Genomic DNA, 27,134 nt, shown 5'->3' with positions numbered 1-27,134 from the left:
GCGAGGAGGCATCGCTGAGGCCATCAGGGGCGTCCTAGGGCAGAGCGGGGGTCCTGAGGTCAAGGTCTCCAGCCTGGAGGGTCGGGGCGAGTTGGGGCACACGGGCGTGTCGGGAGGCAGCCCGCAGGGCTCCTCACCAACCTAGAGCTGCTCCACGGGGCTTCGTTCGCAGCTGCAGGCGCTGGGTGCGCTTGGGACGGCAGAGGTGACTGTCTGGGCAGGGGTGTGACAAAGCAGGAGAAGGACTCAGAATCGGGAGCCTGCACCTCCCGCCCTCACCCCCAAGGGCCCCTCCCTAGTGCTGGGGCTCAGCTCCCCCTTCCGCTGCCCCTCTGTTCACACGCTGTCAAAGGAGTTATTTTTACCAGGGTCAGGCGGGCTGCTCTCAGGTGAGGAGGCTGGAGGGCCGGAGGTGAGGAAAGGGGTGGCGAGGAGCATGGGAAGTGAGGGCTGCAGGAGAGGAGGAGGGAGGTGAGAAGGCAGGGTCAGGTGGGGAGGAGGGAGCCCTGGGGGACTGACCGGCGGGGTGGAGAGGGGGCACAAGGGAAGGTGGGATGGGGGCTTATGTGGGGAGCAGGGGGCAGGGGAGCATGCCCTCTATTAGACCCCTAGAGGTGGCCAGCTCAAGGTCACTTGGACACCCCTCTACCCGCTCTCCTGGCTGGGAATACAATCCTAACCTATCCTTGAGGGTGTCCCTTGTCTCCTTACCAAGGAGGGGCTCCTTAATCCCATGGTGGCCCTCTATGTGGTGAGCCATCCCCTTCCCTTCTCCACCTGCTCTTCCTCCCTTCAACTCCCTGCATTGCCCAGCAGCACCTTCTGCCGGAACTGACCTTTGACCTAGCCCCCTGCCTACCTGACTCCCTGGCTTTAACTGCCCAGCATCCCCCTCCTGGTTGATCTTTTAATCTTTTAAAAAAATTATATGTATATGTATGTAATTGTATATATATGTGTGTGTGTATATATGTATAAAATTATATATATATATATAAAATTATATATATATATATATATATATATATATACACACACACACACACATTTTTTAAAATATTTTTTAGGGTTGATGGACCTTTATTTTATTCATTTATTTATATACGGTGCTGAGAATTGAACCCAGTGACTCACACATGTGAGGCAAGCACTCTACCACTGAGCCACAATCCCAGCCCCATAAACACACATGTATTTTTTTCAATGGATCTTTTATTTTATTTATTTATCTATTTATATGTGGTGCTGAGGATAGAACCCAGGGTCTCACATATGCCAGGCAAATGTTCTACCACTGAGCCACACATTCAGCCCCTGGTCTCTTAATTTTTAACCAAGAAATAACAATTGTAGATATTTATGGGGTTCAATGGATGTCTTGTTATAACTACGTCCCAGTACTTTTTAATTTTTTTTTATTTTGAGACAGGGTCAAACAACATTTCCCAAGCTGGCCATGGAATTGCAGTTCTCCTGCCTTAGCCTCCCAAGTCCTGAGCCACCACACCCAGCTCAGCTTTCTTGGGTTCCATATAAAAGGGAGATGGTGTCATACTCTTTGCCTGGCTTATTTGGCTTATCATAACGCCCTCCAGCTTCATCTGTGTTGGTGCAAATGACAGAATTGCCTCTGTTAAAGATGAAAAATACTCCATGTGTGTATGAAACACATTTTCTTTATCCATTCATTAGGTTGATTCCATGTTCTGGCTATTGGCAGTGAATATGGGGGCATGCATCATTTTTTTTTTTTTAAAGGAGAGAGGGAGAGAGGGGGGGAGGGAGGGAGGGAGGGGGAGGGAGGGAGAATCTCTTTTTTTGTAGATGGACACAACACAATGCCTTTATTTTTATGTGGTGCTGAGAATCAAACCCGGGTCCCGAGGTGCTAGGCGAGTGCTCTACAGCTAAGCCACAATCCCAGCCTGGGCACGTATCTTTTTGACAGACCAGTTTTGATTTCTTTGGGTATGTACCTGGAAGGGGGGGTGCTAAGTCCTAGGGTAGTTCCCTTTGGTTTCCAAGGAACCTCCATACTGTTTTCCAAAATGGCTATACATATTAGTTATGGTCCCACCCAGAGTATTTAAAGGTTTTCTTTTCTGTACTTGCTCCAGACTCTTCTTTTGTGGTTTGTTTGGGGTTTTATTTTTTTATTATTATTATTATTTTTTGCAGTGCTAGGGAGGGAACCCAGGGCCTCACACACGTTAGGCAAGTGCCCTGTCACAGACCTGCAGCCCCAGCCCTCTTTCATTTTTAAAAATCGCCATTTTAGGGCTGAGGCTGTGGCTCAGCGGTAGAGCACTCGCCTAGTGCGTGCGAGGCCCTGGGGTTGATCCTCAGCATCACATAAAAAATAAAAAAATAAAAGTATTGTGCCCCACTACAACTAAAAAATAAATGTTTTTAAAAATTGCCATTTTTGGGCTGGAGATGTGGCTCAGCGGTAGCGCGCTCGCCTGGCATGCGTGCGGCCCGGGTTCGATCCTCAGCACCACATGCCAACAGGGATGTTGTGTCCGCCGAGAACTAAAAAAAAAAAAAAAAATTGCCATTTTTTTTTTAAAGAGAGAGTGAGAGAGAGAGAGAATTTTAATATTTATTTTTTAGTTCTCGGCGGACACACATCTTTGTTGGTATGTGGTGCTGAGGATCGAACCCGGGCCGCACGCATGCCAGGCGAGCGCGCTACCGCTTGAGCCACATCCCCAGCCCCCCCCAAAATTTGCCATTTTAACAGGTTGAGGTGAGATCTCATTGTGGTTTTGACTTGCATGTCCCTGGTGCTCAGAATGTTGAGTATTTTTTCCCTACATCCATTGCAATGTCTTCTTTTAAGAACGTCTGTTTTAGGATTGGGCTGTTTGTTTTCTTGCTGTAGAGAAGAACCTTAGCCCCTTACCAAACTGGCTCACCCACATTTCTCCCGACATTGATTTTCTCCTTTGCTGTGCAGCGTTTGTTTTGGTGTCGTCCCATTTGTCTATCTTTGGTTCTGCTGCCCGAGCTTTTGGGGTCCTATAAAAGAATCATCGCCCAGACCAACGTCTGGAGTGATTCCTGTGTGTGTTCTAGTAGTTTCACCTCTTCAGGTCTCAGAGCTGAGTCTAAATGATGTGCCCTCAGGTGTTCTTTAGGGGCCACCCTTCTCTACCTTCAGTGCAGGGGATTCGCCCCCAGCCCTGTCAATCCATAAACTTTAAATCCCACGTGCCATGTGCTGGGGTCAGGAAAGGGCGTGTGACCAGGGAGGCTAATCAAGTGCAACCCTGCGCTAGACAGCCAGGAGAGGTGTTTTTTTTTTTTCTTTATTTATTTTTTGTGGGGGTGGAGGAGCTATTGGGGATTGAACTCAGGGGTGCTCAACTACAGAGCCACATCCCCAGCCCTGTTTTATATTTAATTTAGAGACAGGGTCTCACTGAGTTGCTAAGTGCCTCGCTTTTGCTGAGGCTGGCTGTGAACTCGTGATCACAGGCGAACGCACTGCACCCAGCGAGAGGTGTTTTCTTTTGATAGGGAGCTGTTGCCCTTTCATCTCTTGTGTTTCTGGACTAGAGACAACCCCTGCACAGTTTAAAAGAGAAAGGGAGAGACCCTGAACCCCTAGACCCAGCCATACCTGAAGCTAGTTATTTCTGGAGTTTGTGATCGCCAGTCCGCTTCAGGAAGAGTTAGCTAGTGAATGGAGTTTTCTATTACTTGTCCTGGTACTGCCCAAGAATTCCTCCTATACCACCATGCAAAGTTCAGATTGTCCAGCCCTCACTGTCTTACAGAATCCTGGTCTACATAATTGATGTATAATTCCACTATTATTGACTAAGGTACAGTCCCACTGTTGTCCATGTGACTGCCTCTGAAGGGCAGGGCAGGTTCTGGCTGAAGCACAGACATGGCCTCCACACAACACCTGGCCTGCAGCAGGGTCTTAGCAAGTTGGAACTGCACAGTGACATCCAGAGAGTGGGGCCTCCACATCCCTCTCTGGACTCCCAAAGCCCAACAGGGGTGAGCCAGGCACAGGGAACATGAGGTGGGGTGGGGGGGCATGCACAGCACAGCAGCCTGACACTCCTGTCCCAGCCTTCGGAGGCTGGAGCAAGGAATCCATGCCCCCACCCCCAGCTCCAATCTCATCGGCCAGAGGACTGTTGAGGGCGAAATGAAATGGCTCCACCACCTGGCACACAGGAACTGTTCCCTACATAGGGACAGTGCGACTGGACTGAGGAGCCCTTCCAGTGGCCTCAGGGGCATGCCCAAAGTCAGGGCCTCCACACAGAAGAGGCAGGAACAGAGCTGTCAAAGACCCTTTATTCAGTCCTGGAGGGCCTCGAAGGAAGGCGGGAGTGACTGAGCGACAGGCCTTCAGCCGCGGGGCAGCTCCGGGCTGATCAGGCGGGGCTGGTAGGCGCCAGGGGCCAGCAGCTGCAGGGTGAAATCGGTGACAATAGCTGTAAGCCCCCAGATTCGGTGTGGTCCGTGGAGGAAGACGGGCAGTGTGTAACGGAAGTGGCCATCCTGGCAGAAGTGGGTATAGCCCTGATTCTGTGTCTGCAGCAGGTGTGCCAGGGGCAGCACAAACACCTCATCTACCTGTGAGCAGGAGGCAGAGAGAGGGTGGAGGGAGGGCTGGCCGCTGCAGCCTCCCCCAGGGAACAGCCCAGCACCCGAGTCCCCCATTCACCTCCTCAGGGTTGGGCTTGAGGCTCTGCAGGTCCAGTGGGCCCACGCTGGCAAGCACCGGCACCACTGTGGCCTTTCTCTGGGATGGGAGAAGGACAGGCGTCAGGGGAGGCATGGCCTGGGTGGGGTTCTGGGGTCGGGAGCTGAGTCAGGGAGGAGGATCTGTCTTGCCATCCAGAGGCCTTTGGTGGGCATGGCCAGGTGGGCATACCCTATCCCGACTGCTGACTGTCTCGGGGCCCCAAGTGCACTAGGCCGAGTTGTGCCTTGGCAGACTGCTTCCCCACCCCCACATAGTCCACCCGCCACCTTTATAACCTTAAATCTCAAATCTCCCACTTGTCACTCAGGCCCAGCTCAGGCCCAGCTCAGTCCCCGCCCATCCTGTGAAGCCTCCCCCCAACCCATTCCAAGCTGTTCCTTCACCTGGGGCCCCAAGGGTTGTGTGGGGATGGAATGGTGACTCCCAGGCAGTTGCTGGCTTACTACTCCACACCCTACGCCTGCAGGAAGCTGTGACCCTGGGATTCTGGCTCCCTGTCCAGGGTGGGCACAGAGTGGGTGATAGGGTGAGGGTCACCTCGGGCCTGATGGCTCACCGTGTCGTGCACAGGCTGTAGGATGCCCCACACGTGCTCCTGGGACACAGCCAGGCCCAGTTCCTCCTGGGTTTCCCGCAAGGCTGTGTGTACCACATCCTGGTCAGCAGGGTCACACTTGCCGCCTGGGAAACTGAACAGGCACAGGGAGTCTGGTGCTTGTGTTCTGCGGCCATGGAGGGGTGGGGGAGTGGGCGGTGACATAAGGCTAGTAGCCCACCTAGACATCTTCCTCTGTCCCTAGCCACATGACCTGGAGAAGCCAGTTTACCTCCCTGACCAATATAGGTAAGGGAGAGAGCCCCGGGCAGTCAGGATAGGGTATGAGAGTCTGCCATCAGGGGCGAGAAGATCCTGGGGCTCAGGCACAGAATTCTGCCTGTGGTGGCCCCAGGGTGCTTTCATTGACCTCAGGGTGTCCTTAATTCCCACCTGGGGCGGAGCCAAGGCCGGAGGCTGGGCAGCCTCGCTCCTGGGCTCTGGGACTCTCTACAGTCGCCGGCAGGGGGCAGAGTCCTGCCTTTTTAGAGACGGGAAACAGCTCGAGAACCGGCGGACGTGGTGCGCCGTCGCAGGGGACAAGGGTCGCTCAGTCCTCGCCGAGGCCGTGGGCAAACCGTTTCCCCCAGACCCATTTTACTGAAGCCGAAAACGAGGCTGAGAGAGGCTGAGTGCCTTGCCCAAGGTCCCCGCCGTCTCCGGGACTCCTCGGCCTCCGGCAGCCGGGAGGAGCTCCCGGCCAGTGTACCTGACGTCCCCCTGGTGCCGGCCTGTCAGGCGACTGGAGCGCAGCGTGTAGAGCAGCGACGGGACCCCGCGCACAAGGCACAGCGGGACGAGCACCGCGGCCGCCGCGGGCCGCGCGCGGAACCGAGCAGTGGTCCTCGCCAGCAGCTGCCTGCAGCGCCGCTCGCCCTCCGCGGACAGGCAGTCAGGCTGCATGTCCCAGCTCCGCGAACTTACGGCGCCCGCCTACCGGGCGAGGGGCGGGCAGGCCCTGAGCAGGCCCGGGGAGTGCCGGCCCTAGGGCTCCCGAAGGGTGGGGCTACGGTGCAGCAGGGGCGGGGCCTGAAAGGGGGCGGGGCCCGAAAGGGGGCGGGGCCCCAGTGAAAAGAGGCGGGCCCCAAACCGGAGGGCGGAGGGGCGGGGCCTGCGGAGAGCCACCACCCGACGTTATTGCGAGGGCGACGGGGCGGAGCCTGGGAAGCAAACAGGGGCGTGGCGTGGGGGCGGAGCCTGGGCAGAAGCTCTTTACTGCAGGACAGGGGCGAGGCCTCAGGCAGGGGCCATTGCCTCCAGATGGGGCGTGACCGGAAGGGCGTGGTTAAGTGGCGGGGCTTCCGGGTGGGGCGGGCGTGGGCGTGGTCTGCTGAGAAGGCGCCCAGAGAGCGCAGGAGTGTGCTCCAGACCCATTGGATCTGACGCAGCTCTTACTACCTCGGGGTCAGGGGGTTTGGAGTCGGGTCCAGTGTCCTTCGCCCCAGCGGTGGCCATATCTCCCTTGAAGGCTCATAGAAAGAGCTCCAGGATTGCAGATGAGTCAGGGGCCCATGTGTAGCTCACCCTGTTCCCACTCTTGTCCTGCTCTGTGTTCCATCAGACTGGACTTCAGCTCCAAGTTGCCAGGGGTCTTATCCCTCCCTTCCTGTCTTGAGTCTTGATTGATCACCAGATCGCTACCCCCATCCCTACAGGGCCTCTATGGCCACTGCCTATCGTGGTTCTGCACCCCTCACCAGACCCCCGTCCCTCGAGGACCAGGCCATACCAGCCTTGCACACAGTCTTTAAATGTGGAATGGCAGATGTTGGCAATGTTTGCTGTGTAACTCTGAGCAGGTCCATTGCCTCTCTGAGCCACAGTTTTGGTTCTCCTCTGGGCATAAAGCAGGGAGTAGGACCCTAGGCCCTCTTCACAGGGCTAAGTGCAGTTCTTCTGTGACTCGATGGTGTCCCCACCTTTACCATCACTGCACTCCCAGGAATGTGGAAGCCACTGACTGAGCTTTGGGATGCCTACAGAGCTGATATGGGGGCTGTCATGCCTGGTAGTTCCTGAGTCCCTCCACCTTGATCCTTGAGGTCACAAGTGCTGTACCCATGCCAAATAGTTTAATGGTTTAATGGTGGAGGAAGAGAGAGGTGAGAGAAGAGTTTGGGGGAATCACCCCCAAGGCTGAAGGGGTCAAGATTCTAGATTGCTGGGGTGGGAAGGAGGAAGACTGGTTCCAAGCTTGGCAGGTCCCAGCCTGGCTGTGACAGGGCTTCCAGCCACCCTGCTCTCTGGAGAGGGGCCTCTGCACAGGAGGGGCTGCAGGGGGTAGGGTGGAGACACTCTCACATGGGTGAGGGTCCAGGGTAGAAGGGCTTTTGCCATCACTGAGAGTCCTGGCCAGGTCCCAGGTGTGCAGTGGTTGGGGACAGCAGCCCCAGCCCAGCTGGGAGGGTCAGGGTGCCCTGATCTCCATTAGCCCGGATGTTGGGGAGAGGGTATGGTGCTGGTCGGGTCCTTGAAATCCCAAGATGGCTTGGGGCTCCAGGGTACAGGCCCTGGTAAGTGAGGGGCCTATAGGTGGCCGGGGCCAGCAGGGCTTCAGGAGAGGGCAGCAACTGATGGTGGAGCCGGACATGGGTCCTGGAGGTGGAGGCTGAAGCTTTGCTGGGGTCTGAGGGAGCAAAATGGTGTGAGCGGATCCCAGGCCTCCCCTTACACTCTCAGTCCTCATCCACGCCCGCCCTCTCCTCCTTCCTGCCTGCCTTGGCCTGTCTCGGCCTCTGCCCTTGCTTTCTTTTCTGCCTGAAATTTCTTCCCCACTCCTCCCACCCAGGACTGTCCAAATCTTTCCCAGTCCTGGCTTGAGAACCACCTCCTCCAGGAAGCCTGCCTGGCACCCCCTGCCTCTGCTCTTGCACCGTGTCCCCCACCCTGTTCTCCCTGCCCTGCACCTCATGTCATCTTAGAAACTTAGCCTCCCCCTTGGTGTCACACAGGGGCCCAGTAGATTTGCTGAGCAAGTCCCTTCCTGGAGACCCTGTGGCCTGCCCCCATGCCGACCTTAGTCCCTGCCCTCTGCTCTGTGACGCAGGCCTCACCTTTCTCCTGCTCTGTGGCGCCTGCCAGCAGGCAGGGACTGAGGCTGCTGCGACTCCGGGCTGGGGTACTGAGCAGGGGCCCTGGGGCCACAGGCCTGAAGATGGGGCAAGCAGGAATGGGGGCCGGAGTTGAAGGACCCAGGCCTGGGACCCTGAGACAGGCACCGGGGAGGCCCCAGGAGATGCCTGGAGCGGGAGGGGAGGGGGCGGGGCCGCTGAGTGGGTGGCAGAGGCCAGACAGTACCAGGAGTCCGGGTCACTCTCTCGAAAGCCCTTGGCGAAAGGGTTGCTGGCGATCTTCAGCTGGGTGATCTGCGGAGGAGAAGGTGCAGTCAGGGGCTGCCCGGGCTGTGGGGCCCCCGCCCCGTCACCCCGCCCTCCAGGGACCCCAGTCTGGAGGCGGCCGCGCACCCGGTGGTTCTGGTAGGCCGTCACCGCCGTGAACTGGGTCTCTGTGAACACGAAGGACTTGAAGTTCTCCTGGGCGTAGCGCTCGCTGTCCTTCCGCGGGTCCACGAAGACCACGTGGAATCGCGGCTGGTAGCGGTGCATGGAGTTGAGGATGATCTGTGGGAGGTTGGGGGGGGCTGGGCAAGGCGACCCCGGAGCGCCAGCCCTCCGCCAGGACCCCTGAGCCGCCTCCCTCTTTCTTGAGAGCCTGCAGTCCTAGGTTGCAGGGCCCTGTGTATTTCAGTGTCCTTCTTTGCCCCACATCTGACCCCTCGAACTGCCTGCAGAACCACCCAGAAGATGACCCGTTCTCCCACCCAGCCAGCCACTGTCATCCTTCCCCTGAGCGCTTCGGGTGCCCCTGCCCATTCTCCATGCAGCAGCTCTGGCAGGACCCTCCTTTAGCTCCTGCTCCAGACCTTGAGACTCCCACAGAGAAGGAAAGCCAGAGTCCTCTCCATGGGGGGCCTGGCCCTCTACAACCAGCCCCAATCACAGGTCTCTTTTTTCACTTCCCCTCCTTGCTCCACTCTAGCCAGGCAGGGAGTCCCTGGAAGGCCCCCCAAGTCACCTGACATCCTCTGGCCTCAGGGCTTTTGCATGTGCTGTCCTCTGGCCTACAACCGCCAATCTGATATGTTTAGTCTCATCCCTCCCCCCCTCCTTCAGGTCTCTGTTCACTATCACCTCTTCAGCCTCTGTCTCTGCACACTTCCTGTTTCCTTTTGCTCTTTGTCATTTATCACTATCTGTGACCTCTCCAGTGTCTGCTGGGTTCTTGGCCTCCCATCTGCCTGCATGCAGCCTCAGGACTTGAGCCTGGGGAAGGTGGGAAATCTTTGTCTCATAAAGTGTCAATCACTATGCCAGGCCTTCCACATCTCCTCTGCTCCTCTGTGGGGATAGTGTCTGGACAGTCCTTTGTGCCTTCTGGGGCCCCACCAAGTGGCCATCATGAGTGGGCCCACAGGGCACCAAAAGTGCCACCAGCCCTGGCTGTCCAGGCTTTGTCACAGTGGAGGCCCAGCCCCCGACACCTGGCTCAGTCCCTCCCCACTGCAGCCTGGACCTCACATGGCCATTGTCGTCCAGCAGGTTGTTGGTCAGCTTGAGCTTGTCAAAGGACACGATCTGACGCATCCACTGGGCGCCCTTGGCTGGTGAGTCCGGATGGAAGTGCACGCGGCCAGGCGTGGCCGGGTCAGCCTTTCCCGCCACCAGCCAGGCTGAGCTGTGGAAGGCGTACCTGGGGAGCAGGGTGAGGTGGTGAGGGACGACCCCACGCCAGCAAGACTGGTGGGCCCAGGGGCTATTGCTGAGCACACCTCTGCCAACGGGGCCTCTTGGTCCTCTTGGTCCTAAGTTCTGCATGGCTGTACCTGGTTCGTTGGAGTCAAGATAACCCCTGCTGTCCTGGGCTAGACCACTGTGCCTGCCCCCAGGTTAGCCCACTGATCTGGGCTCCCCCCCACCATCGTTGGCCTGTTTGCCCTTTAGGTTTTTCATTTTCCCTCGTCCTGGGAATTGACCCCGGGGTGCTCTACCACTGAGCATGTTCCCAGCCCATTTTAATCTTTTATTTGGAGACAGGGTCTTGCTAAGTTGCTGAGGCTGGCCTCAAACCTGTTATCCTCCTGCCACAGCCTCCAGAGTTGATGAGATTACAGGCATGGCCACCATGCCCAGGGCACAGGTCTGATTCCTGGCCTCAGCACCCTAGATCTGTACTACTCCCCCAGCTGCCCACACCTGTATCTCTTGTCGTCCAGCGGGATGAAGTCCATGAGCAGGGCGTAGTCGGCCAATGTGTCCATGCCCAGGATCTTCACCTGGAAGGTGGGGAACATCCTCCTGTGGAAAGGAGGAGCTCAGCAGCCCGACGCGACCCCATCCCTGGCCCTGCCCTGCCCTGCCCTGCCCTGCCGCCCATGCCCACACCTGCCCGCCTTGGTGACAATCATCTCGGTGCCCAGCTGGTTGAATTCTTCCCACAGGGGTTTCATCTCCAGCTGAACCATCACGCTGGACACACGCGGGTTCTTGGGTCCCTGTCCAGTGGGCTCAGCCACGGCGTGGGCCTCTGCAGAGGAGCTAGTGCCAGGGCCCTGTGGAAACGGCGCCCCCAGGCGGGGCTCCCAACTGGAGCTGGTCCCTGGCAGCGGGTAGGTTTCCGAGGGTGCAAGGACGCTGAGGCCAGCAGACAGGAAGGCTGGGGAGAGAGGACAGAGGCATGGGACACAGGCATGGGCCCCAGGCGGCCTCCACCCCCGGCCACGCCCCCAGGAGCCCTCCTCCTCAGGCTGCACCCATGTGCCTCTAACTCCAGCAAGGCCCCCTGCCTGCCAGGCCTGTGTTCAGTGTCACCTGGTCAGCATCACTCGCAAAGTAAAGGTTCACTGAAGATCTTTTCCCCAGAAGCTCCTGGAGAGCGGAGATAGACAGGACCCGACTTGCTCCCCAGGGAAGAGTTGTTTTGTTTTTTTTTTTGGTATTGGGGATTGAACCCAGGGGTGCTGTACCACTGAGTTACACCCCCAACCCTTTTTATGTTTTATTTTTAGACAGTTTCTTAAATTGCCAAGGCCAGCCTTAAACTCGGGATCAGTCCTCCTGCCTCAGCCTCCCAAGTGGCTGGGATTACAGGCACACGCCACCATGGTCAGCCTCCCCAGGGATTTTTTTCTTTTAATAAACATATACATACTAGGGATTGAGCCCAGGGGCCCTTAGCCATTGAGCTACATCCCCAGCCCTTTTAATATTCTATTTTGAGAAAGGGCCTCACTAAGTTGCTCAGGGCCTTGCTAAATTGCTTTGAACTTGCGATCATCCTGCCTCAGCCTCCCGAGTTGCTGGAATTACAGACCTGCACTACCACACGGGGTTCCCCAGGGAACTTTTAAATGACCCTGTGGCTGAGAGCTAAGGCAATTGTCTCACCTCCAGCCTTAGGTTCCATACCTGTCACCAGGGGTTCTTCAGATCTGCCCCCAGGGCTGATGTGAGGATTGGGAGGACACACACAGGGCCTGGCACACAGTGGCCCCTTCACAAACACCCCCTGTTACACATGATGTGCACCGAGGTCGCAAATACCATATGATCCACTTTTGGATCTATACCCTTAAAAGTCAAAAGGAGGAACCCAAACAAAGGGTACATCCATGTTCATAGCAGCATTTATTTACAGTAGCCAAAAGGTAGAAATGACCCAAGTTTTCTCTGACAGAGGAAGGCACAAATGAAATGTGGTATGGACATGCAACGGAATGTTACCCACCCTTAAAAGGGAAGAACAGCATGGTGCCTGATTATAATCCCTGAACTCTGGAGGCCGAGGCATGAGGATCACAAGTTCAAGGCCAGCCTCAGCAATTTAGCATGACCTTGTCTCAAAATAAAAAAAAGTGTGGGGGATGGAGCTCAGTGGGAGAGCACGGCTGGGTTCAGTTCTCAGTACAAAAAAAAAAGGGGGTGGGGGGAAGACCTTCTGACACTTGCTGCAACCTGGAGGGACTGTATGCTTCTCCTCGAGAGAGGCACCCGAGAGGTCAAATTCATAGAGACAAAAAGTTGAGCGGTGGTTCAGGGGTTAGGGGCTGGGAGTGGTTTGGTGGGAGGAAGCTGGAGCTCTCCAGGGTACAAACAGAGGCCCCTGGGGCCCTCAGCCTGGAGGGTGCAAGGGTCTCCGGAAGGGACAGGAAGATTGGATGGGCTGACGTCCCCTACCACCCAGGGCCAGGTCATCAGGGGCCACTGCCTGTTGCTCAGCTGCTCTGCCTGGGCAGGTGGCCCCTGCCAGCCACCAGGGTCTTGACAAAGGTCCCAGGGGAGGGGCTCATGGCTTCCCTGGGCCTGGGGGCCATGCAGATGGCACTGGCCCCAAGCCTCCTCCAGGCTCCCTGCCCACCCCAGTCACTGTGTTCCCCTCAGCTTTTCCAGGATCTCCGGGAGGGGAATGTCCTCGGCTCCATCTTCTAGAAGCCACACCTTTCCCAGAGGCACAGAATGCCAGGTCTGGAAGGGAAGTTAGAGGAGTCTTGCTCCAGGTCGGGGCTGAGGTCCAGAGATGGCAAGGGACACACAGGTCACATATGAGGCTGGCATCTCCCAGAAGTGGCTTTGTGCCCCTGCCTCCCCCCGACCAAGAAAAAAAAAAAAAAAAAAACCAGCACATTGTAGGCTCCAGCCATCAGCCCTGCCTCGCTCACCCTGGAGCCTGACCCACCCATCGGCCATCCTGGGGGCCCACGCCATACCTGCCATGGGGATGGCCCAGATGTCCACTTCCTGAAGAAACCTCAGCTGGGGCTGGGCTGTAGCTGCCACCCAAGGGGCCCTGCCTGCTGGGCGGGTCGCCCGCTGCCCCAGGTCTGCTTGTCCGCCCAGCACCGCAGCTCAGCTTGGGCACACACGGTCCTTGGTGCAGTCTGTCCTCGTCCCCTGGTGGTGAGGTTCTCCCTTGCTGCTGTGCACCTGGTCTCTGCAGGTGAGACCCTGGCTCAGGGGTCTGCAGGGTCCCTCTCCAGGCCACCCTCCGACTGCAGTGTCTGAGGCTGGGCCACTGGCGGGGCTGGTCCAGCTCCAGGGGCGGGTGCGTGCAGGAGGGGGCAGTGGGAAGGCTCTGACGTCGCGAAGCCCCCTCCCTCCCAGTCCTCCTCCCCGGCTCCCTCCCTCCCCCAGCCAAGAGCCTCCAGCCATTCCTGATCAATGGGCCCAGGTGCAGGTGGGAGTGGGGAGCCCAACTTGAGGACAGGCTCTGTGCCCCCAGAGGCCCCATCTGGCTGGAGGGGTGGTCGACGGGGCCTTGGGGAGACTGGGAGGGAGCAGTGGTGGCAGGAGATGAGGATTGATGGCAAAAGTGGTGCCCCCCCTTAGGACCCAGACCCCCGCCCTGGGCCCCTGCTGGTGTGAAGTCAGGGAGGGGCCTGAGCAGGAACCGCAAGGGACAGCAGCTGAGAGTGTGGCCACACCGAGCCTCCAGCCTGGTGGGAGGAAGGTTGGGTCCTCCTGACGATGGCCTCAGGAGCCTCAGGGGACACTGGCAGGTCCCTGGCGATCCTTGTACCTCACTCTTCCTAACTGACCTCAGAGAATCGTGTTTTCCACCCGGGACAGCCCAGCCCAGCCTGGGGGCGGCAGGCCTTCCCCGCCTGGAGCAGGGGACAGTACCCTTGGTGAGGGTCCCTGTAGTCCTGATGAGTACAAGTGGAGTCTCTGAGGCTGCCCTGGTCACAGACCTTTGAGTGGGTGTCTGTTCTGCCTAGAAGTCCATCTGTGTTGACTTGTCCTCTTCTCCAGGCAGTGCTGGCCTGTCCTGGGCCAGGCACTCAGAGGCCAGCACTTGGGGACTGCAGGGTCCCAGAGGGAGGCAGAGTGGTGGCTTCCCCTGAGCTGATCCCTGTGCCTTGGCTGAGGTGCTCTTGGGCCACAGAGTCCGCGCCTGGCTGCCCTGGGTCAGTCCACCCTGGGCTGGAGCCCCCAGGCGGAGCCGGGACCCCACAGCCCCTCCCAGTCTGGCGTAGGATGTCTGGCTGAGGAAGCCCCACCCTAAAAAGAAGCACCGGGGACAGGGGACAGGGGTGGGAGGGGCTGCTTCTCTCTAATCCTGCCCCTGCGGACCTTCTTCTTCCTGCAGCTCAGGGATGGGCGCTGGCTCAGTCCCCTGCGTCCCACATCCCAGCGTGCAGGGCCAGAAGGACCCAGCTGAGAGGGTGGGCCCAGGGGTTAAAGGGAAGAGTACCCATCCCTCCATGGCCGGGGGAGGAGGGCTCTGTGCAAGGTGGAGGGTCCCAGTGGCCTCCAGGGCCACCCAATGAAGTGTGGCTGTCCCACCCTGTCCCAGGGCTCCCAGTGGGGGGTGATGGAGAGGGCGGGGTCCGTCCCAGCCCAGGCTTCCTTCAGCCTAGATGCCCAGGAGTGGCCGCCTGGGGCTCTGCGGGCTCCTGATGGTGTGCACAACTGTGACCTGTGTGATGGAAACACCCGCGCACCCACACCGGCACGCGCATACCCCCCCGCGCACACCCCCGCACACCCAGCGCTGGGGCTTCCCGCAGACACCCGCTGGCTGCCCTTCCGCCCCAGGCGCCCGCTGGCCCCTGCCCCTCATCCATCTCGCCTGCCAGCCTGTCCCCGGCGCCCTCGTGTCTTTCACACCTTCTCATCTGGCCGCTCAATACCAGGAGGCAGCGTGGCAGCGTGGCCGCGGGGAGACGGATGGGCCAGGCGGGGACAGGAGAGCTCGGCGCTGGGCTCCAGCGGCCCCTCCAGCCACGCCCCTGTCGGGTTGAGTGGCTGTGGGCAGGTGGCACTCCCGCCAGGCCGCCCTGTCCTGCCCTGTCTGTGCCGCTGTGACCGCCCTGAAGGGGACCTGTGTCAGGACTCAGGGACCCAGCGCTGGATCCTGATGCCCCGTGGGGCCTGGGGATGGTGGAGGCGGTGGAGGGGAGCCTCCTTGGGCTCCCTGCTAGGACTCCCTGGAGCCTCCACAGCTGGACAGCTGTTCTGGGTGTCCCTGACCCCAGCTCGACTCCCGGGAGTCACCGATGACCACACACTGGCAAATGCACATGTGGGCTCTGCGCCCAGCCATGGACAGACCCCTCAGAGGAACGCCCAAGGTCCTGGGCTCCCGGAAACACACACACACACACACACACACACCAGAGGACTCCAGGTGGCACGTCACAGACACGCACACGTGTGTGCACAGACAGGACATAAGTGTGCAGCTCGTGTCTCTGCTCTCCCCAGACCACCATCCGGCCACAGGACTGCTGGGGGCTAGCACCAGGACAGTCCCCCTCCAGGTTCTTCTCTGTACTATTGGATCTTCCCCCAGGTGTGTGGACAATGGTGGGCACAGAGACAGCCACCACTGGCCCCAGGACACACAGCATAGCCACAGCTATACTGCCAGACCTCCTGGGATCCTGTGGTTAGTTCTCCCTTCCTCCTTCCACCTCCTCAGCCAGAGAGGGGCTGCGTAGGACAGAGGACACCAACCATGGGCCCTGGACATTTATTGCTCAGACCGACGGCAAGGCCTGCAGTGTGGCTTGGGTTAGAGAACCTTCGTGGGGGTGGGTGACAACGGTGGCAGTGGGGGCACAGAAATCATGAGCTTCTCGGTCCGGAGGAAGGCAACGCGCTTCTCATAGTAGGCAGCCTCGTTGATGAACACGGGGTACACAGTGGAGTCCCCCTCGTACAGCACTTCCTCACCACTGAACTTCTGGAAGATGGGTGCACCTGGCTGCAGAGGCTCATAGTCCCTGTCCTGGAGGAGAGCCAAGGCCAGCTGGTGACACTCAAGAGATTGCCCTCATGGCCTTGTCCCACTCACCCTTCACTTCTTCCATCCATGTGACATGTACCTGGTGACATGCCAACTGCTCTGTGAGTAGAAATGGAGATATCAGTCACCTTGAAAAGGTGGTTGTCATTGTGGAAGTGTTGCCTAGTGGTTATGGGCACAGACATGTCAGTGCTCAAAGTCTGAGTTCAAATCCTTGTTAGAGCAAGTTCCTTAACCTCTCTATTCCTAGGCTTCTCATCTGTAAAACGGAGATTATAATATCGCCCCCTATCATTCTGAGATCTAAATTCAGTGGGTTAATAGTGCTGAAAACATATTTGGCACACAGTAAGTACAATATAATATGGTCATGTGCCACTTAATGATGGGGTTAGTTCCAAGAGATGTGACATTAGTTGATTTCGTCATCATGGGAAACTTACAAGGTGTATTTCACAAGCTGACATGGCGGAGATGCCACTAGCCAGGACTCTTGCAGGACAGGTTCCCATATGCTGTCTGTCGTTTAGGGAAATGTCGTGGCAGGTGATGGCACTAAATGCTATCACTGAATATCTGCAAGGCGGATCTGACCTCAACACTGCCAGGTCCGCCTCCACCTGAATGTCTTTACAAGTAAGATAGCACCTCAAAACAAAGCTGCAGGAAACAAGGGCCGGGCCGCACAAGACCCGGTTCCACAGTGACCCTGTGAGCCGAGCAGCAACTGGCCCCTCTACAGGAGCAGACACCGGGTTGCCGGATTCTGGAACATTCGGAAAGGGGAGGCTTGGAGAGGGGCACTGCTCAGCCTGCTCACAGGCGTTGGATGCCCGCACATCAACTGGAAGGCAGGGCTCCTCTGTGCAAGCGCAGCGGGTGGCCACAGCCTCCCTCCCTCGGCCCACAGTTGAGGATGCTGTGGCCCCAAGGGCCAGGCCTGAGTGTGGAGGTTCCCGGGGAAACAGAAGGGGCGGGGTGGCGACTGCAGCCAACCCCTGTCCAGCTCCGGGTGATGCGGTGCTGGGGACCCTGGGGGGCCCGGTTTCTCTGCACCCCCAAGGCCATGGCCCCCAGCCTCCCGCGCACCTCTCACCTGCAGCTGCGGGTGCACCATGCCGGCCAGGTCCCCGTCCTGGGTGCGCGGGAAGTCCTCGCCGCCCAGGTTTCTATAGACTTCCATCTCGAAGGCGGGGAAGGCCGCGCCTGGCGGAGGCTGGGGGTGAGAGCCGCCCGCTCCGACCCGGCTGGACGGCCCCCGGACCCCAGGTCCCGGCCAGCGCCCGGGGCTTCTCACCCTGGTTGAAGAGCTCCATGAAGTCCAGAGCGGAGGCCACCAGGGCTCTCATCCTCGAGAAGACGTCAGCGCGCAGCACGCCCTGGGGCTGCGGGCCCAGCTCCACAGCTGGGGACCCGAGGGGGGGTCAGGCAGGTGTCCCCCGGGCTGCGCCCCCAGGCCCCAGGCCCCAGGCCCCGGCTCCCGGAGCCCCGCCCCCGGCCCAGGCCCCGCCTCCCGGAGCCCCGCCCCCGGCACAGGCCCCGCCCCTCAGCCCGGCCCCGCCCACTTCCCCGGAGTCCTGGGCCCACTCATTCCATTCTTGGCCACAGAGTCCAGGCTGAAGCTCTTCCTCGCCGACTGCGGTGGCCGGGTCAGGAGCACCTGGCAGGGCACCTCGGGGAACTGCAGCTGGGTGGGAAGGGAAACAGGCGAGGAGGGAAGTGTGCAGAAGGAACCTGACTCCGGCCTCCCTGGCCAGCCTCCCTGGCTGGCAGCCTCCCTCTGCACTCTGGAGGGGCTGGGGTCCCAGAGGTCCTGCAGTGCCTGCTGGTGGCAGGGCCCCAAGGGAAACCTGGCTGGGAGAAAGGGGCCAAGAAGAGCCCACCCTGTCCCCTCTGCTCCCTCTGCCCACCCCCTGGCCTCTGGGGTCTGTGGCCAGCGGCTCGGGCTACCTGTAGGTGGTGGGACAGGTGCAGGGCAAAGGTGTTGTGGGCGCCATCCACCAGGAGGCAGGTGCCCATGTTGGCGGTGGTGTTGTGCAGGTCGAGGACAAAGTCGAAGGCCCGGTCGGAGCCAGAGGCCTTGGGCCCCAGCAGCTGGTCCAGTTCCCGAGCTCTCGTCAGTTCGTGCGGGTCATTCGGAGTGGCCCTGGAGCTGTGGGGTGGGAATGGGCACCAGCCCCCACATCTCAGGCTGCCGGCAGGAGAGCCTCAGTGTGGCTCAGGCCTGGGCCTGCCCCTGCTCCTGGCCCTCGTTGGCTCCCCCTTCCCCATGAAGGGCAAGCTCTGCCTGCCCCCCCCCCCCCGCCACCTGCCTCATGCTGTCACTTGGGCCACACTTCCCCAGCACCATGCTGGTGCCACCACGAGGCCTGTGTCCTTGCATGGCCCTCTGCTGAAAACCCCTGCCTCCTCCCTTCACCTGCCCAACTGCCTACCTCTGGGGCTTGGTGGAGACACCACCTCCTCCAGGAAGCCTTCCCTGACTCTCTTGGCCAGGCTCTGTGCTCTGTGCAGCCCCAGTTCCTGCATTTAGCCTCCTGGGCTGTGGTTGAGTTCTTGCTCCATGTCCCCCAGTAAGCTAAGGCCACCCCCCTGGTCTTCTTCCCCATCCTCCTGCCCGAGGGGTCCAGAGCCTGGCTGGAGCTGGGACCCAGTGAGGCCCACAGGAGGAGGGCGTGCACACCAGTTGGGCACAAAGCTGGTAGACAGGACCTGAGGCTGATCTGAGGGAAACTGGCCATCAGGAAGGGCTTCCTGGAGGAGGTGACATGGATCAGGATTTCTCTAAACTGAAAAGAGAGGAGGAGGCAGCGTAGCAGAGGGGGACCAGCGCGGAGGCAGGAGCAGGCCCTGCTGGTGCCGGAGGGAGGTGCGGTGGGGCTGTGGTGCATGGGGCCTCGCTGGGGCCAGGCCAGGGCACTCACGCGAGTAAGGTGTCCGTGAAGGTGCGGTTGAGGTCACAGTCCACATAGCGGCGGCAGGCGGCCGCAGCCCCCGGGTTAGCCAGCACGGGCGTGGCAGAGAAGCTGGGTCTCCGCAGCTCCCCGGGGTCCTGCAGCCAGTGCCGGGCCAGGTAGATGCCAGACAGCTCGTTGCCATGGGTGCCGCCGGTCACGGCCACACGGCGCAAGGGCGCCCGGGGCACCGGTACGGAGCACATCCCTGTGTGGTGGAGCACAGAACGGCTCCGTGACGGTGACACCCGGCCTGGGAAGTTCCTGCCCTGAGCCGAGAGAGGCCCAGGCTTTGGGGCGCATCCCGACAGCAGGGGGACTCTGCCCCCATTGTACAGACAGGAAAGCTGAGCCGGCCTCAGGGAGCAGCCGGGCTCCAGGGGACCCCTGGGCCTCCGGCGCCTCGTGTGCGCCTCTGAGCTGGTGCCGGACTTCGGGAGGCCGCTGCCTACCTGCTGATGCGGGTCTGGGCTTCCTGGGCCCGGGCTGCGGCACCTGCCTGCTGGACGGGGCTGATCGTGGGCCTGGAGATTTCCAAGCAGGAAGCGCTCCTGTCGGCGGCGAGCAGGGCTGTGGGGGATGGGCAGGTCCCTGCAGCCAAAGGTTGCCCTGGTCTCCTCCCACCGCAGCTCCGCCCAACCGCCACAGCCCACTGGGTCTCTGTCTTGTGGGCAGGTTCCTGTCTTTGCCTTCTGTCCATCTTCTGACCCCAAGGGTCACTCAGGGGCTGGGCACGGCCTTGGGGACTTATTTGCAGAGGTTCCCTAAGACCTGGATGTCGACCAGAGAAGATTGGGCTTTGCAGACTGCCGCGTGCCAGGTGTCCAGCCATGGGTGGACGGGCCTGGGTCCAACCCAGGAGCCACTGGCTAACAGGGGCTAAGTCCACCCGGATGGGCACCTTCATTAAGGCTCAGAGGTGGTGGCGGTGGGGTGGTGGCCACCCCCACACCTGGCCACTGAAAGTCTCTATGGAGGCACGCACCCTGCTGGCCACCCAAGTAGGAGTCCCCTTGCCTCCACTAGCTCAGAGCAGGTCACTCCTTGCAGCCCCTATAGGACCAGGGTCACTCCAAGGTCACCCATCCCAAAGGACTGGCTCCCAGTGGAGTCTGGTTTTATGGCTCTTTGATGCTTGAAAAAAGGACCTCGGTGCTTCACGGGTATCTTAGTTATTTCCGGACAACGTTGACCCTCCCACCCACTCACACATGTCAGGGGACACAGGTGAACTCCCCTCACCCAGCCCCAAGGCCAGTGTCTTCCACCCAGCTCTGCGGGCAGGACCCAAGGATAGTCCAGAGTCACCAAGGAGAGAAGCCGAGCGGAGGCAGTCAGCCGTCGGACGGGTCACCTGCGGCCTCTTGTGTGCCAGGTGGCGTTCTGAAGGGACCTTCCCCAGGCTTCAGGCCTTTGCCACATCGGATGGAGGCCAGCCCGGGACCCCGGTGGCCAGCCCCCTAGGCTGACCCTCCAAGGCCACTCAGCTCACACTCAGTTCCTGTGTGGCCTGGCTGCCCTCACTCTCCTCCCTCTACCCCCAAGGCTGGGGACCTTGGCGAGTGCCTGCATCTTGCTGGGGTCACCAGAGGGTGGTAAAGGTGTAAAAGCTCCTCCAGGAGCCACCGTGCGGGGACCTGGGCCTCAGCAGAGACCTCCCTGAGGACCTCTGGGAGGGCCGCTGACCCTTCCTTGGCTCTACCCCTGGAGGGCAGCCTAGGAGGCTCTAGGAGGTGGAATGACTATGCAGAGCCACCCCTGCAGGTGACAGGCAGTGGTGGAAGGAGCCAGCGGACAAACCTGCCTCCCTCCCTCCCAGGCCCTGCTCATGCTTTGGGCAGGGGTCTCTGGGCCCTGTTATGAGTCCAAGGTCTTGGTTTTCATCCCAAAGGCCCACCCAGGCTGCTGGGATCCTGCTGACTCATGTAGGATCTCACAGGAAGAAAGGGGCTACTCAGGGAACCTGGCTGCTTGGAAGCCAACCCTTCTCTGTCTGGAGACCAAAGTGCTCCCTCCCAGGAGATGCTGGGTCCCCAGCTCTGCAAAGGGCAAGGGCAGGGAGTGCCTAGGAGTTTTCACTTCTCTTAGCTGCGGTCTCACTTCCCCATTTCGTTGGGTATTTATAGAATGGGGGTGGGGGGCTGGAATCTGAGGCAGGAGCTCTCAGAAATGGCACCCAGTTGAGTAGGTGGAGGCAGCCTGCTGAGCTACACCTGGGAGCCCAGGAAGGGGAGGGCCCTTCCCCTGGTTCTGACCCCCTAAACTCAAGAGGCTGTGTGATCTGGAGAGAGCTGGTGCCCTCTCTGGGCCTCAGCTCCTACTAGGGACAGGAGGTGGGGCTCTCTCCTAGCCAGGGGCAGTGGTGCACAGGGCGGGCCCAGGCCTGGTTGTCCTTCCCACCAGCTTCCCTAGAAAGCTCAGCCCAAGGGAGGCCCGGGCCCAGTCCTGGGTGGCATATGACTCCTGAGGGTGACATCCCAGACCCAGATGCGTGTGTGTGGCTGTTCCCACATGCTCCCAGGATGGCAGCTCCCACGGACGCGTCCTAAAGCCCCCTGAGGGCTGGGGTGCTGCTGGGGGGGAAGCAGCCCTGGGGCAGTGAGCCGGGAGGGCTCCTGGATTCTGGGATCCTGCCTCGGGGACAGCAGATGGCAGGACGGCAGTTCACACCACACTCACACTCTGGACCCTGGAGGGGCTCAGAGCCACCTTTATGATCAGCTCCAGCGTCTGCCCGGCCTCGGGGAGACCCCAGACCCCTCCAGTCAGAGGGTGCAGAGGGACTTTGGCACAGACAGGGACTGGCCAGCATCCAGAGGTCTGTTCAGAGAAAGCCCCAGCAGTGGGGTCCTCAAGCCTCGGACTGGTCACCTGCCTTTCGGGGACCCGGGGCATGTGGGTCACGGCCGGGAGCCCGGGGTGGGCGGCAGGATGCAGGGTGGGTGGGTGCTGGAGGTGGGCGGGGCTCAGAGGAGGGTGCAGCTCTGCGAGTCCAGGGCCCACTGTATCAGCTTCTGGCTCCAGTGGCCGTAGGGCGGGTAGCGGATCCCGTTGAGCTGCTCCAGGCCCGAGGGGGCCAGCACGCAGGCGCGGTGGTGCGAGAAGGTGTCGAAGGAGAACTTCCCGTGGTACCTGCCCATCCCGCTGTGGCCTGCAGGGGCGGAGGAGGTGGGCGTGAGGCTGGGCGTCCCCTCCAGCCCAGGGGCCGCCACCGCCCCGGCCAGAGGCCCACAGCTGGCAGGGAGCTCAGAGAGCTAGGCCACCCTGAGGGACCTTCGACAGATGGGGAAACCCAGGCCTTGCAGGTCCAGGGCCGCGATCAGGGTGAGCAGTGAGGAGGCGACTGGAGCAGGTGGGGACAGGAGGGCAGGAGGCAGGGACGCACCCACTCCACCCAGCGGCAGGGATGGCAGAGTCATGTAGATGAAGCCATCGTTGCCACCAAAGTTGCCGCTGCTGGTCCCCTCCAGGACCTGGTTCACCACCTGCAGGGGAGGGCGTGGCTCAGGGAGAGGCTCGAGCCTGCACCCAGGGGACATCTCCGGGCCTCCCGCTGCCACCCTCCACCGAGCATCCCAGAAGGGTGCAGAAATGAGGAAGCCCCAGAGCAGCGAGAGGCGTGTGCCTGTGACTGTGACTGTGAGGTACCGTTAGGACATTGTAGCAAAGTGCATCCGCCCACAGCCACCAGCCTGGCTCTCACTGGGGGACTTGCACCGTCCCCCGTCCATCCCATCTGGGGCTCTGCTCCCTGTGGGGACCCTTTACATGGTTCAGAGAAAGGGGGATCCCTGAGCACCCCTTCCCCCAGGAGGAGGCTGCCCAGCCAGACAGACAGCTGGACACCTGGCTCCAGCAGGTTGTGACCCCACCCAGGTTCCCTCTGCCAGGTGGCAGTGACACCAGGCAGCCTGGAACATAGTCACCCTGGAGGTGACAGCTGTCTTAATCTGCCCCCCAGGGCCTTGGAAGAGGACGGGGCCATCCACTCCTGCTGGGCCGCACCTGGGAGCTGTTGGAGAAGGCGTAAAGGGCCAGGGGCTTCTCCCGCCGGTTGATGAAGTCGATGGCTTCATCCAGGCTCCTCACAGTCACCAGGGGCAGGATGGGCCCAAAGATCTCCTCCTGCATCACGGGCTCCGTCTCCTGCACGTCCACCAGCACAGTGGGCGCTGCGGGCGGGCACAGTGACAGTCAGCCCAGGGCCACAGCAGGGACACCCCAAGGGAGGGGATTCGGCAGGGCCGGGACCCAGGATGCAGGCTGGGGACCCCTGGCCTGACCTCCCAGCTCTCCAGGTTCTGAGGACCTGGGTCCTGGCCTCTCGGGACCCAGATGGCAGGACAGACGGCAGGATGGGAGCTTACACCACCCTCCGGACCCTGGAACTGGGGTCCTGCTCAGTGGGTCAGACTTTGGGGTGAGGAGACAGGCTCCGGGCCGTGGTGACGTGGGGTCTTCGTGTTCTGGAACCAGGCACCAGGCCGGGGACCCAGGCCTGGCCAGCAGGGAGCGGGGCCGGCTTTCAGGCGAGGCCCCTGCAGCGAGGAAGGCCCTCGGCCCAGGGGGCTGCGGCAGGGGAGAGGGGACTGACCGATGTAGAGCTCGCTCTCGTCGCTCTGGCCACCGATGGCCACCCGGCCACAGCCCAGCAGTCCCTGGAGCCGCTTGAAATGCTTCTGGCTGATGATGCGGCCCAGGTTGGGGGAGCCCTGGGGGTCGTCGCCATAGAAACGGGTGATGGCGTTCTGCAGGGCGGGCAGCAGGCGCTCGCGCGTCTCGGGGCTGCACAGGACGTAATCCGGGGCCACGCAGGTCTGGCCGGCGTTGAAGTACCGGAACCAGGTGACGCGGTTGGCCACGGTCTGGGGGTCACAGTCGTCGTCCACGTAGCACGGGTTCTTGCCCCCCAGCTCCAGGGTGACGGGGGTCAGGTGCTTGGCAGCGGCGGCCATGACGATCTTGCCCACACGGGGGCTCCCTGGGGGACAGGGTCAGGGCTGCCCATCCTCAACTGGCTTTGGCCAGAGCCCGGGGGCCCCTGACCCTTGTTGCCTCTCTTTCCCCTGAGACAGCCCAGGTCCTGGCCTTCCCGCCTCCATCTGTCCCCAGCCCAGCCACCCAGGTCCAATCTCCAGGAGTCCCTGGGGACCCAGCTGGCCTGTCCGGCTGAGTGGCCCCTGGACCCCGAGTCCAGCTCCCGATTCATTCCCAGCCTGACTCTGGCTTCTTCCCCCGCTTCCCACCCTTTCCTCTGCCGCCTCCCCCTGGCCGGACCTGGCCAGGCCCTCACCCGTGAACAAGATGTGGTCAAATCTGTGCTCCAGCAGCTGCCCGGTGTCCTCGGGCCCGCCCAGCACCACGGCAAAGCAGCTCTGCCAGGTGGGACAGGAGGTCAGCGGGTGAGCCCAGGGGACAGTAGGACAGGAGGGGACTGGTGGGGCGGGTCCTCCTCACCTGGTCCAGGTACCGGGGCAGCACCTCGGCCAGCACCTTCTCGGTGCCCTTGCTGATTTCCGATGGCTTCAGGACCACGCAGTTCCCTGCAGAGGCACAGGGGGCTGTAGTCGGGGCCAGGGTCCCCCAGTCTGCCAGGCCTGCCCCAGGGTCCACCACAGCCCCGCGACTCTGGAGGCCCTCTTTGGGAAGGGGCGGCGGCTGGGAGGGCGGACCGGGGTCCGTCCTCACCTGCAGCGATGGCCCCCACCAGGGGCACCAGCGTCAGGTTCAGCGGGTAGTTCCAGGGCGCGACGATGAGCACCAGGCCGAAGGGCTCCTTGCGGATGAAGGCCGAGTGGAGCTTCGTGAGCTGGGTGCAGGGAGGACAGTAAAGTGCCACCAAGGACCACCAGACCCCCTCCCGCAGCCTGGGTCCTCCGCTCCTGTGCAGTGTCGTCACAGGACAGGAAGGAGCCTGGATCGGAGCCGTCCCCTGCCCTGCTGCCACCTGGTCGGCCCACAGGGCTCACCAAGTTCGTGGCGACCGGCTCGTCCTTCATCCAGGTGTGCAGGCTCCTGAGGGCCAGGTCCACCTCGTTCTGGCACAGGATGAACTCCGACACGTCCGACTCGAAGGCCGACTGCGGTGAGGGGGAGGGGCGGTGGTCAGCCCCGGCCAGCAGGGTGGGCGGGAGCGGGTCCCCATGGGCACTGAGTGGCCCCGTGGGTGCTGCACACGGGCTGGGACGGCTCTGGAGCCACTCAGCCTCCCCTTGGCCTGTCACCTCGGGCAAGTGACAGCGCCTAGTGTCTCAGTTCCCCCATTTGGAATAAATTTGGGGACACAGCCAATCACCTCGGTAGGCAAAGATGCTAACGGGGGGACAGCGATGCTGTGGAGGACATGACCCCAGCCTGGGAAGGACTGGTCTGGACCCCCCGCGGCCACCTTGTGCAGGTCCTGGCCCGGGGAAGGAGCTGGGCTCTGGTGGCTCTTAGTCCCTCTGTCCCAGCTGTGCTGCCTGACCCCTCCCTGCAGGGCACCCTCTCCTCGACCCCGGCCACCTTGCCCAGGTCCTGGGCCAGCGCGTCCAGCAGCAGCTGCCTGTTGTCCTTCAGGAAGCGGCCCAGGCCCTGGAGCTGCGCCGCCCGGAACTCTGCCGGCCGAGTCCGCCCCGAGCCGAAGGCCTCCCGCAGCCGCCGCAGCGTGTCCTCGAGGGGGTCCATCCTGTGGACGGGGCAGCGAGAAGTGGGTGCTCCACCTCCAGGGCGTCCTGCGGCTGCCCCTCACAGGTGACAGGCCCCTGCACAGGGGCCAGGGCGCAGGCGGGAGCTCGAACCCTGGTGGCCCAGGCGTTCCCAGGGTGTCGTCTGGTCTGGTTTGGTGGCCCTGGGTGTCTCCGTGGGATGAATGTGTCTGTGTCTGTGTGTGGACGTGAGCTGTCCCCAGCCTTCAGCAGCACGTCCCAGGGCCATGCCCTGGATCCCTGCCTCAGATCCCTGTGGCCGCAGGAAGGAGCAGAGGACAGGCGTCCCCACCGGTTGCCCTGGAGGGACACCCACCCTCCCGGGGCCTCGGCAGGTCAGCAGCCTAGTCAGCGCAGCTGGGGGACGTCCTGGGGGACAAGGTCTGCTGGAGGCTGCTCCGAGGAGCGAGAGGAAGCCGAGCAGCAGGGCCAGCTGGCGGGGAAGGCAGGGAGTCGGGCCAGAAGCGGGGACCCTCCCCCGCAGCCGCAGACCTGCTGTCCCTCCGAGGGCCGCAGGGGTCACTCCTGGCCCTGGGAGCCTCCTCTCAGCTCTGCCCTGCCCATGAGGGCCTGAGGACGGCGGCATACAGTAGGTGCTCAGTGAAGACTCGTCCACTGAGCCGGCTCAGCTCCCGTCTCGGGCCGGGGGACCCCCCTTCCTTCACGCCTTCCCTCCGCCAGGCCTGGGGAGCTCTCCTGGAGCCCTGTCCCCAGCAGGGCCGGGCCAGTCCCTGCCCACAGCCCCGACAGGAGCTGGCTGGGCGGGCTGGGCTTGCTCAGAGCCACGGGCGGCCCGGCTGACCTGGAGGGTTCCCAGGCCTGGGCTCCAGGCCCCTGACCCTCACCAGCCCTGGAGGTCCCCCTGCCTGGGTCCAAGGCTCCGGTGACCTCAGCTTCCTACCCGGCTCCCTGTACCTCCCTGTACTGGCCCCATCCGTGACACTGTGGCTCCTCCCACAGCCCGTCAGAGCCGCAGCTGGCGAGGCGGGGTGGCCCCTCAGAGGTGGGTGTGCCAAGGACTGGGGCCAGCATCCTGCCAAGGCCCTGTGGGGGTGGACTTTGAAAAACAAGATGTCCCTGGGCCTGGCGACACCTTGATGGGACCTGTCGGGAGGGCTGGCACCTCTGGGCGGTGGGCACACCGGGGAGAGGGGCTGGAGGGGACGCAGAGCTGCCTTGGAGCTCAGGGCTCCGCAGCAGCGTCTCATTTAAGCCTCGCAGCTTGACCCCATCGTGAGGACGCGGCACCTTCGGCTCCAAGAGGCCACCTGATCCGCCTCCCACAGCTGACCTGAGGCACACGCCCGCCACCACCCCGTGTGCTGTGGTCTCAATGCCCTCCTGTAGCTCCCAGGTTTGCT

The 27,134-nt window shown here is 61.3% G+C and overlaps 4 protein-coding genes across 8 annotated transcripts; all 4 read right to left on the bottom strand.

The window, feature by feature from the left end:
- Positions 1-4,302: 4,302 nt before the first annotated feature.
- On the bottom strand, positions 4,303-6,344 carry Nudt8 (nudix hydrolase 8). 2 transcript variants are annotated; one of them, XM_026396515.2, is made up of 4 exons: positions 6,040-6,344; positions 5,292-5,457; positions 4,694-4,771; positions 4,303-4,602 (listed from the first exon to the last, which is right to left on the bottom strand). In XM_026396515.2, the coding sequence occupies exons 1-4, from the start codon at positions 6,231-6,233 to the stop codon at positions 4,375-4,377; spliced, it is 666 nt and encodes a 221-aa protein (XP_026252300.2). In that variant the 5' UTR covers positions 6,234-6,344; the 3' UTR covers positions 4,303-4,374. The 2 variants fall into 2 exon arrangements, with proteins under 2 accessions (XP_026252300.2, XP_026252301.2); XM_026396516.2 differs by having other exon boundaries at positions 5,292-5,424; positions 6,040-6,340.
- A 1,322-nt stretch (positions 6,345-7,666) lies between these two features.
- Tbx10 (T-box transcription factor 10) lies at positions 7,667-13,099 on the bottom strand. Its single transcript, XM_077796879.1, has 8 exons — positions 13,093-13,099; positions 10,772-11,042; positions 10,583-10,684; positions 9,908-10,079; positions 8,795-8,950; positions 8,628-8,695; positions 8,384-8,478; positions 7,667-7,956 (listed from the first exon to the last, which is right to left on the bottom strand). Exons 1-8 carry the CDS (start codon positions 13,097-13,099, stop codon positions 7,667-7,669), a joined length of 1,161 nt encoding a protein of 386 aa, XP_077653005.1.
- Positions 13,100-15,854: 2,755 nt separating this feature from the next.
- Acy3 (aminoacylase 3) lies at positions 15,855-19,293 on the bottom strand. Of its 2 annotated transcripts, XM_026396652.2 has the most exons (7): positions 19,058-19,293; positions 18,084-18,285; positions 17,721-17,820; positions 17,431-17,538; positions 17,230-17,339; positions 16,213-16,232; positions 15,874-16,115 (listed from the first exon to the last, which is right to left on the bottom strand). In XM_026396652.2, the coding sequence occupies exons 1-7, from the start codon at positions 19,291-19,293 to the stop codon at positions 15,953-15,955; spliced, it is 939 nt and encodes a 312-aa protein (XP_026252437.2). In that variant the 3' UTR covers positions 15,874-15,952. The 2 variants fall into 2 exon arrangements, with proteins under 2 accessions (XP_026252435.2, XP_026252437.2); XM_026396650.2 differs by lacking the exon at positions 16,213-16,232 and having other exon boundaries at positions 15,855-16,115.
- Positions 19,294-22,053: 2,760 nt separating this feature from the next.
- Positions 22,054-25,753, bottom strand: Aldh3b2 (aldehyde dehydrogenase 3 family member B2). 3 transcript variants are annotated; one of them, XM_077797530.1, is made up of 8 exons: positions 25,592-25,753; positions 25,057-25,167; positions 24,776-24,896; positions 24,545-24,630; positions 23,682-23,799; positions 23,093-23,259; positions 22,473-22,572; positions 22,054-22,238 (listed from the first exon to the last, which is right to left on the bottom strand). In XM_077797530.1, exons 1-8 carry the CDS (start codon positions 25,751-25,753, stop codon positions 22,054-22,056), a joined length of 1,050 nt encoding a protein of 349 aa, XP_077653656.1. The 3 variants fall into 3 exon arrangements, with proteins under 3 accessions (XP_077653656.1, XP_077653655.1, XP_077653654.1); XM_077797529.1 differs by lacking the exon at positions 25,057-25,167 and adding an exon at positions 24,381-24,462 and having other exon boundaries at positions 23,682-24,068; XM_077797528.1 differs by lacking the exon at positions 25,592-25,753 and adding an exon at positions 24,381-24,462 and having other exon boundaries at positions 23,682-24,068; positions 25,057-25,101.
- Positions 25,754-27,134: the final 1,381 nt, after the last annotated feature.

Source organism: Urocitellus parryii, chromosome 4 (assembly GCF_045843805.1).
Source record: "Urocitellus parryii isolate mUroPar1 chromosome 4, mUroPar1.hap1, whole genome shotgun sequence".
Classification (NCBI taxonomy): Eukaryota; Metazoa; Chordata; class Mammalia; order Rodentia; family Sciuridae; genus Urocitellus; species Urocitellus parryii.
Note: the sequence above shows the minus strand (reverse complement) of the source record. Positions and strands in the feature narration are given on the sequence as shown.

Excerpts from the sequence above, each read along its gene's own strand:
- Nudt8 (XM_026396515.2), bottom strand. The coding sequence starts at position 6,233 with ATGCAGCCTGACTGCCTGTCCGCGGAGGGCGAGCGGCGCTGCAGGCAG. Across the intron at positions 4,772-5,291 it reads TACAGCCTGTGCACGACACG|AGAAAGGCCACAGTGGTGCC; the intron begins GTGAGCCATCAG and ends CTCCCATCCCAG. Across the intron at positions 4,603-4,693 it reads TCAAGCCCAACCCTGAGGAG|GTAGATGAGGTGTTTGTGCT; the intron begins GTGAATGGGGGA and ends TCCTGCTCACAG.
- Tbx10 (XM_077796879.1), bottom strand. Across the intron at positions 10,685-10,771 it reads ATTGTCACCAAGGCGGGCAG|GAGGATGTTCCCCACCTTCC; the intron begins GTGTGGGCATGG and ends TCCTTTCCACAG. Across the intron at positions 7,957-8,383 it reads CGCCACAGAGCAGGAGAAAG|ACCCCAGCAAAGCTTCAGCC; the intron begins GTGAGGCCTGCG and ends TTGCTCCCTCAG.
- Acy3 (XM_026396650.2), bottom strand. The coding sequence starts at position 19,293 with ATGTGCTCCGTACCGGTGCCCCGGGCGCCCTTGCGCCGTGTGGCCGTG. Across the intron at positions 17,539-17,720 it reads TGTGGCCAAGAATGGAATGA|CTGTGGAGCTGGGCCCGCAG; the intron begins GTGGGCCCAGGA and ends TCGGGTCCCCAG. Across the intron at positions 16,116-17,229 it reads TGGTGCACCCGCAGCTGCAG|GACAGGGACTATGAGCCTCT; the intron begins GTGAGAGGTGCG and ends GCTCTCCTCCAG.
- Aldh3b2 (XM_077797529.1), bottom strand. The coding sequence starts at position 25,753 with ATGGACCCCCTCGAGGACACGCTGCGGCGGCTGCGGGAGGCCTTCGGC. Across the intron at positions 24,069-24,380 it reads TGACCACATCTTGTTCACGG|GGAGCCCCCGTGTGGGCAAG; the intron begins GTGAGGGCCTGG and ends CCTGTCCCCCAG. Across the intron at positions 23,260-23,681 it reads CGAGAGCGAGCTCTACATCG|CGCCCACTGTGCTGGTGGAC; the intron begins GTCAGTCCCCTC and ends GCCCGCCCGCAG.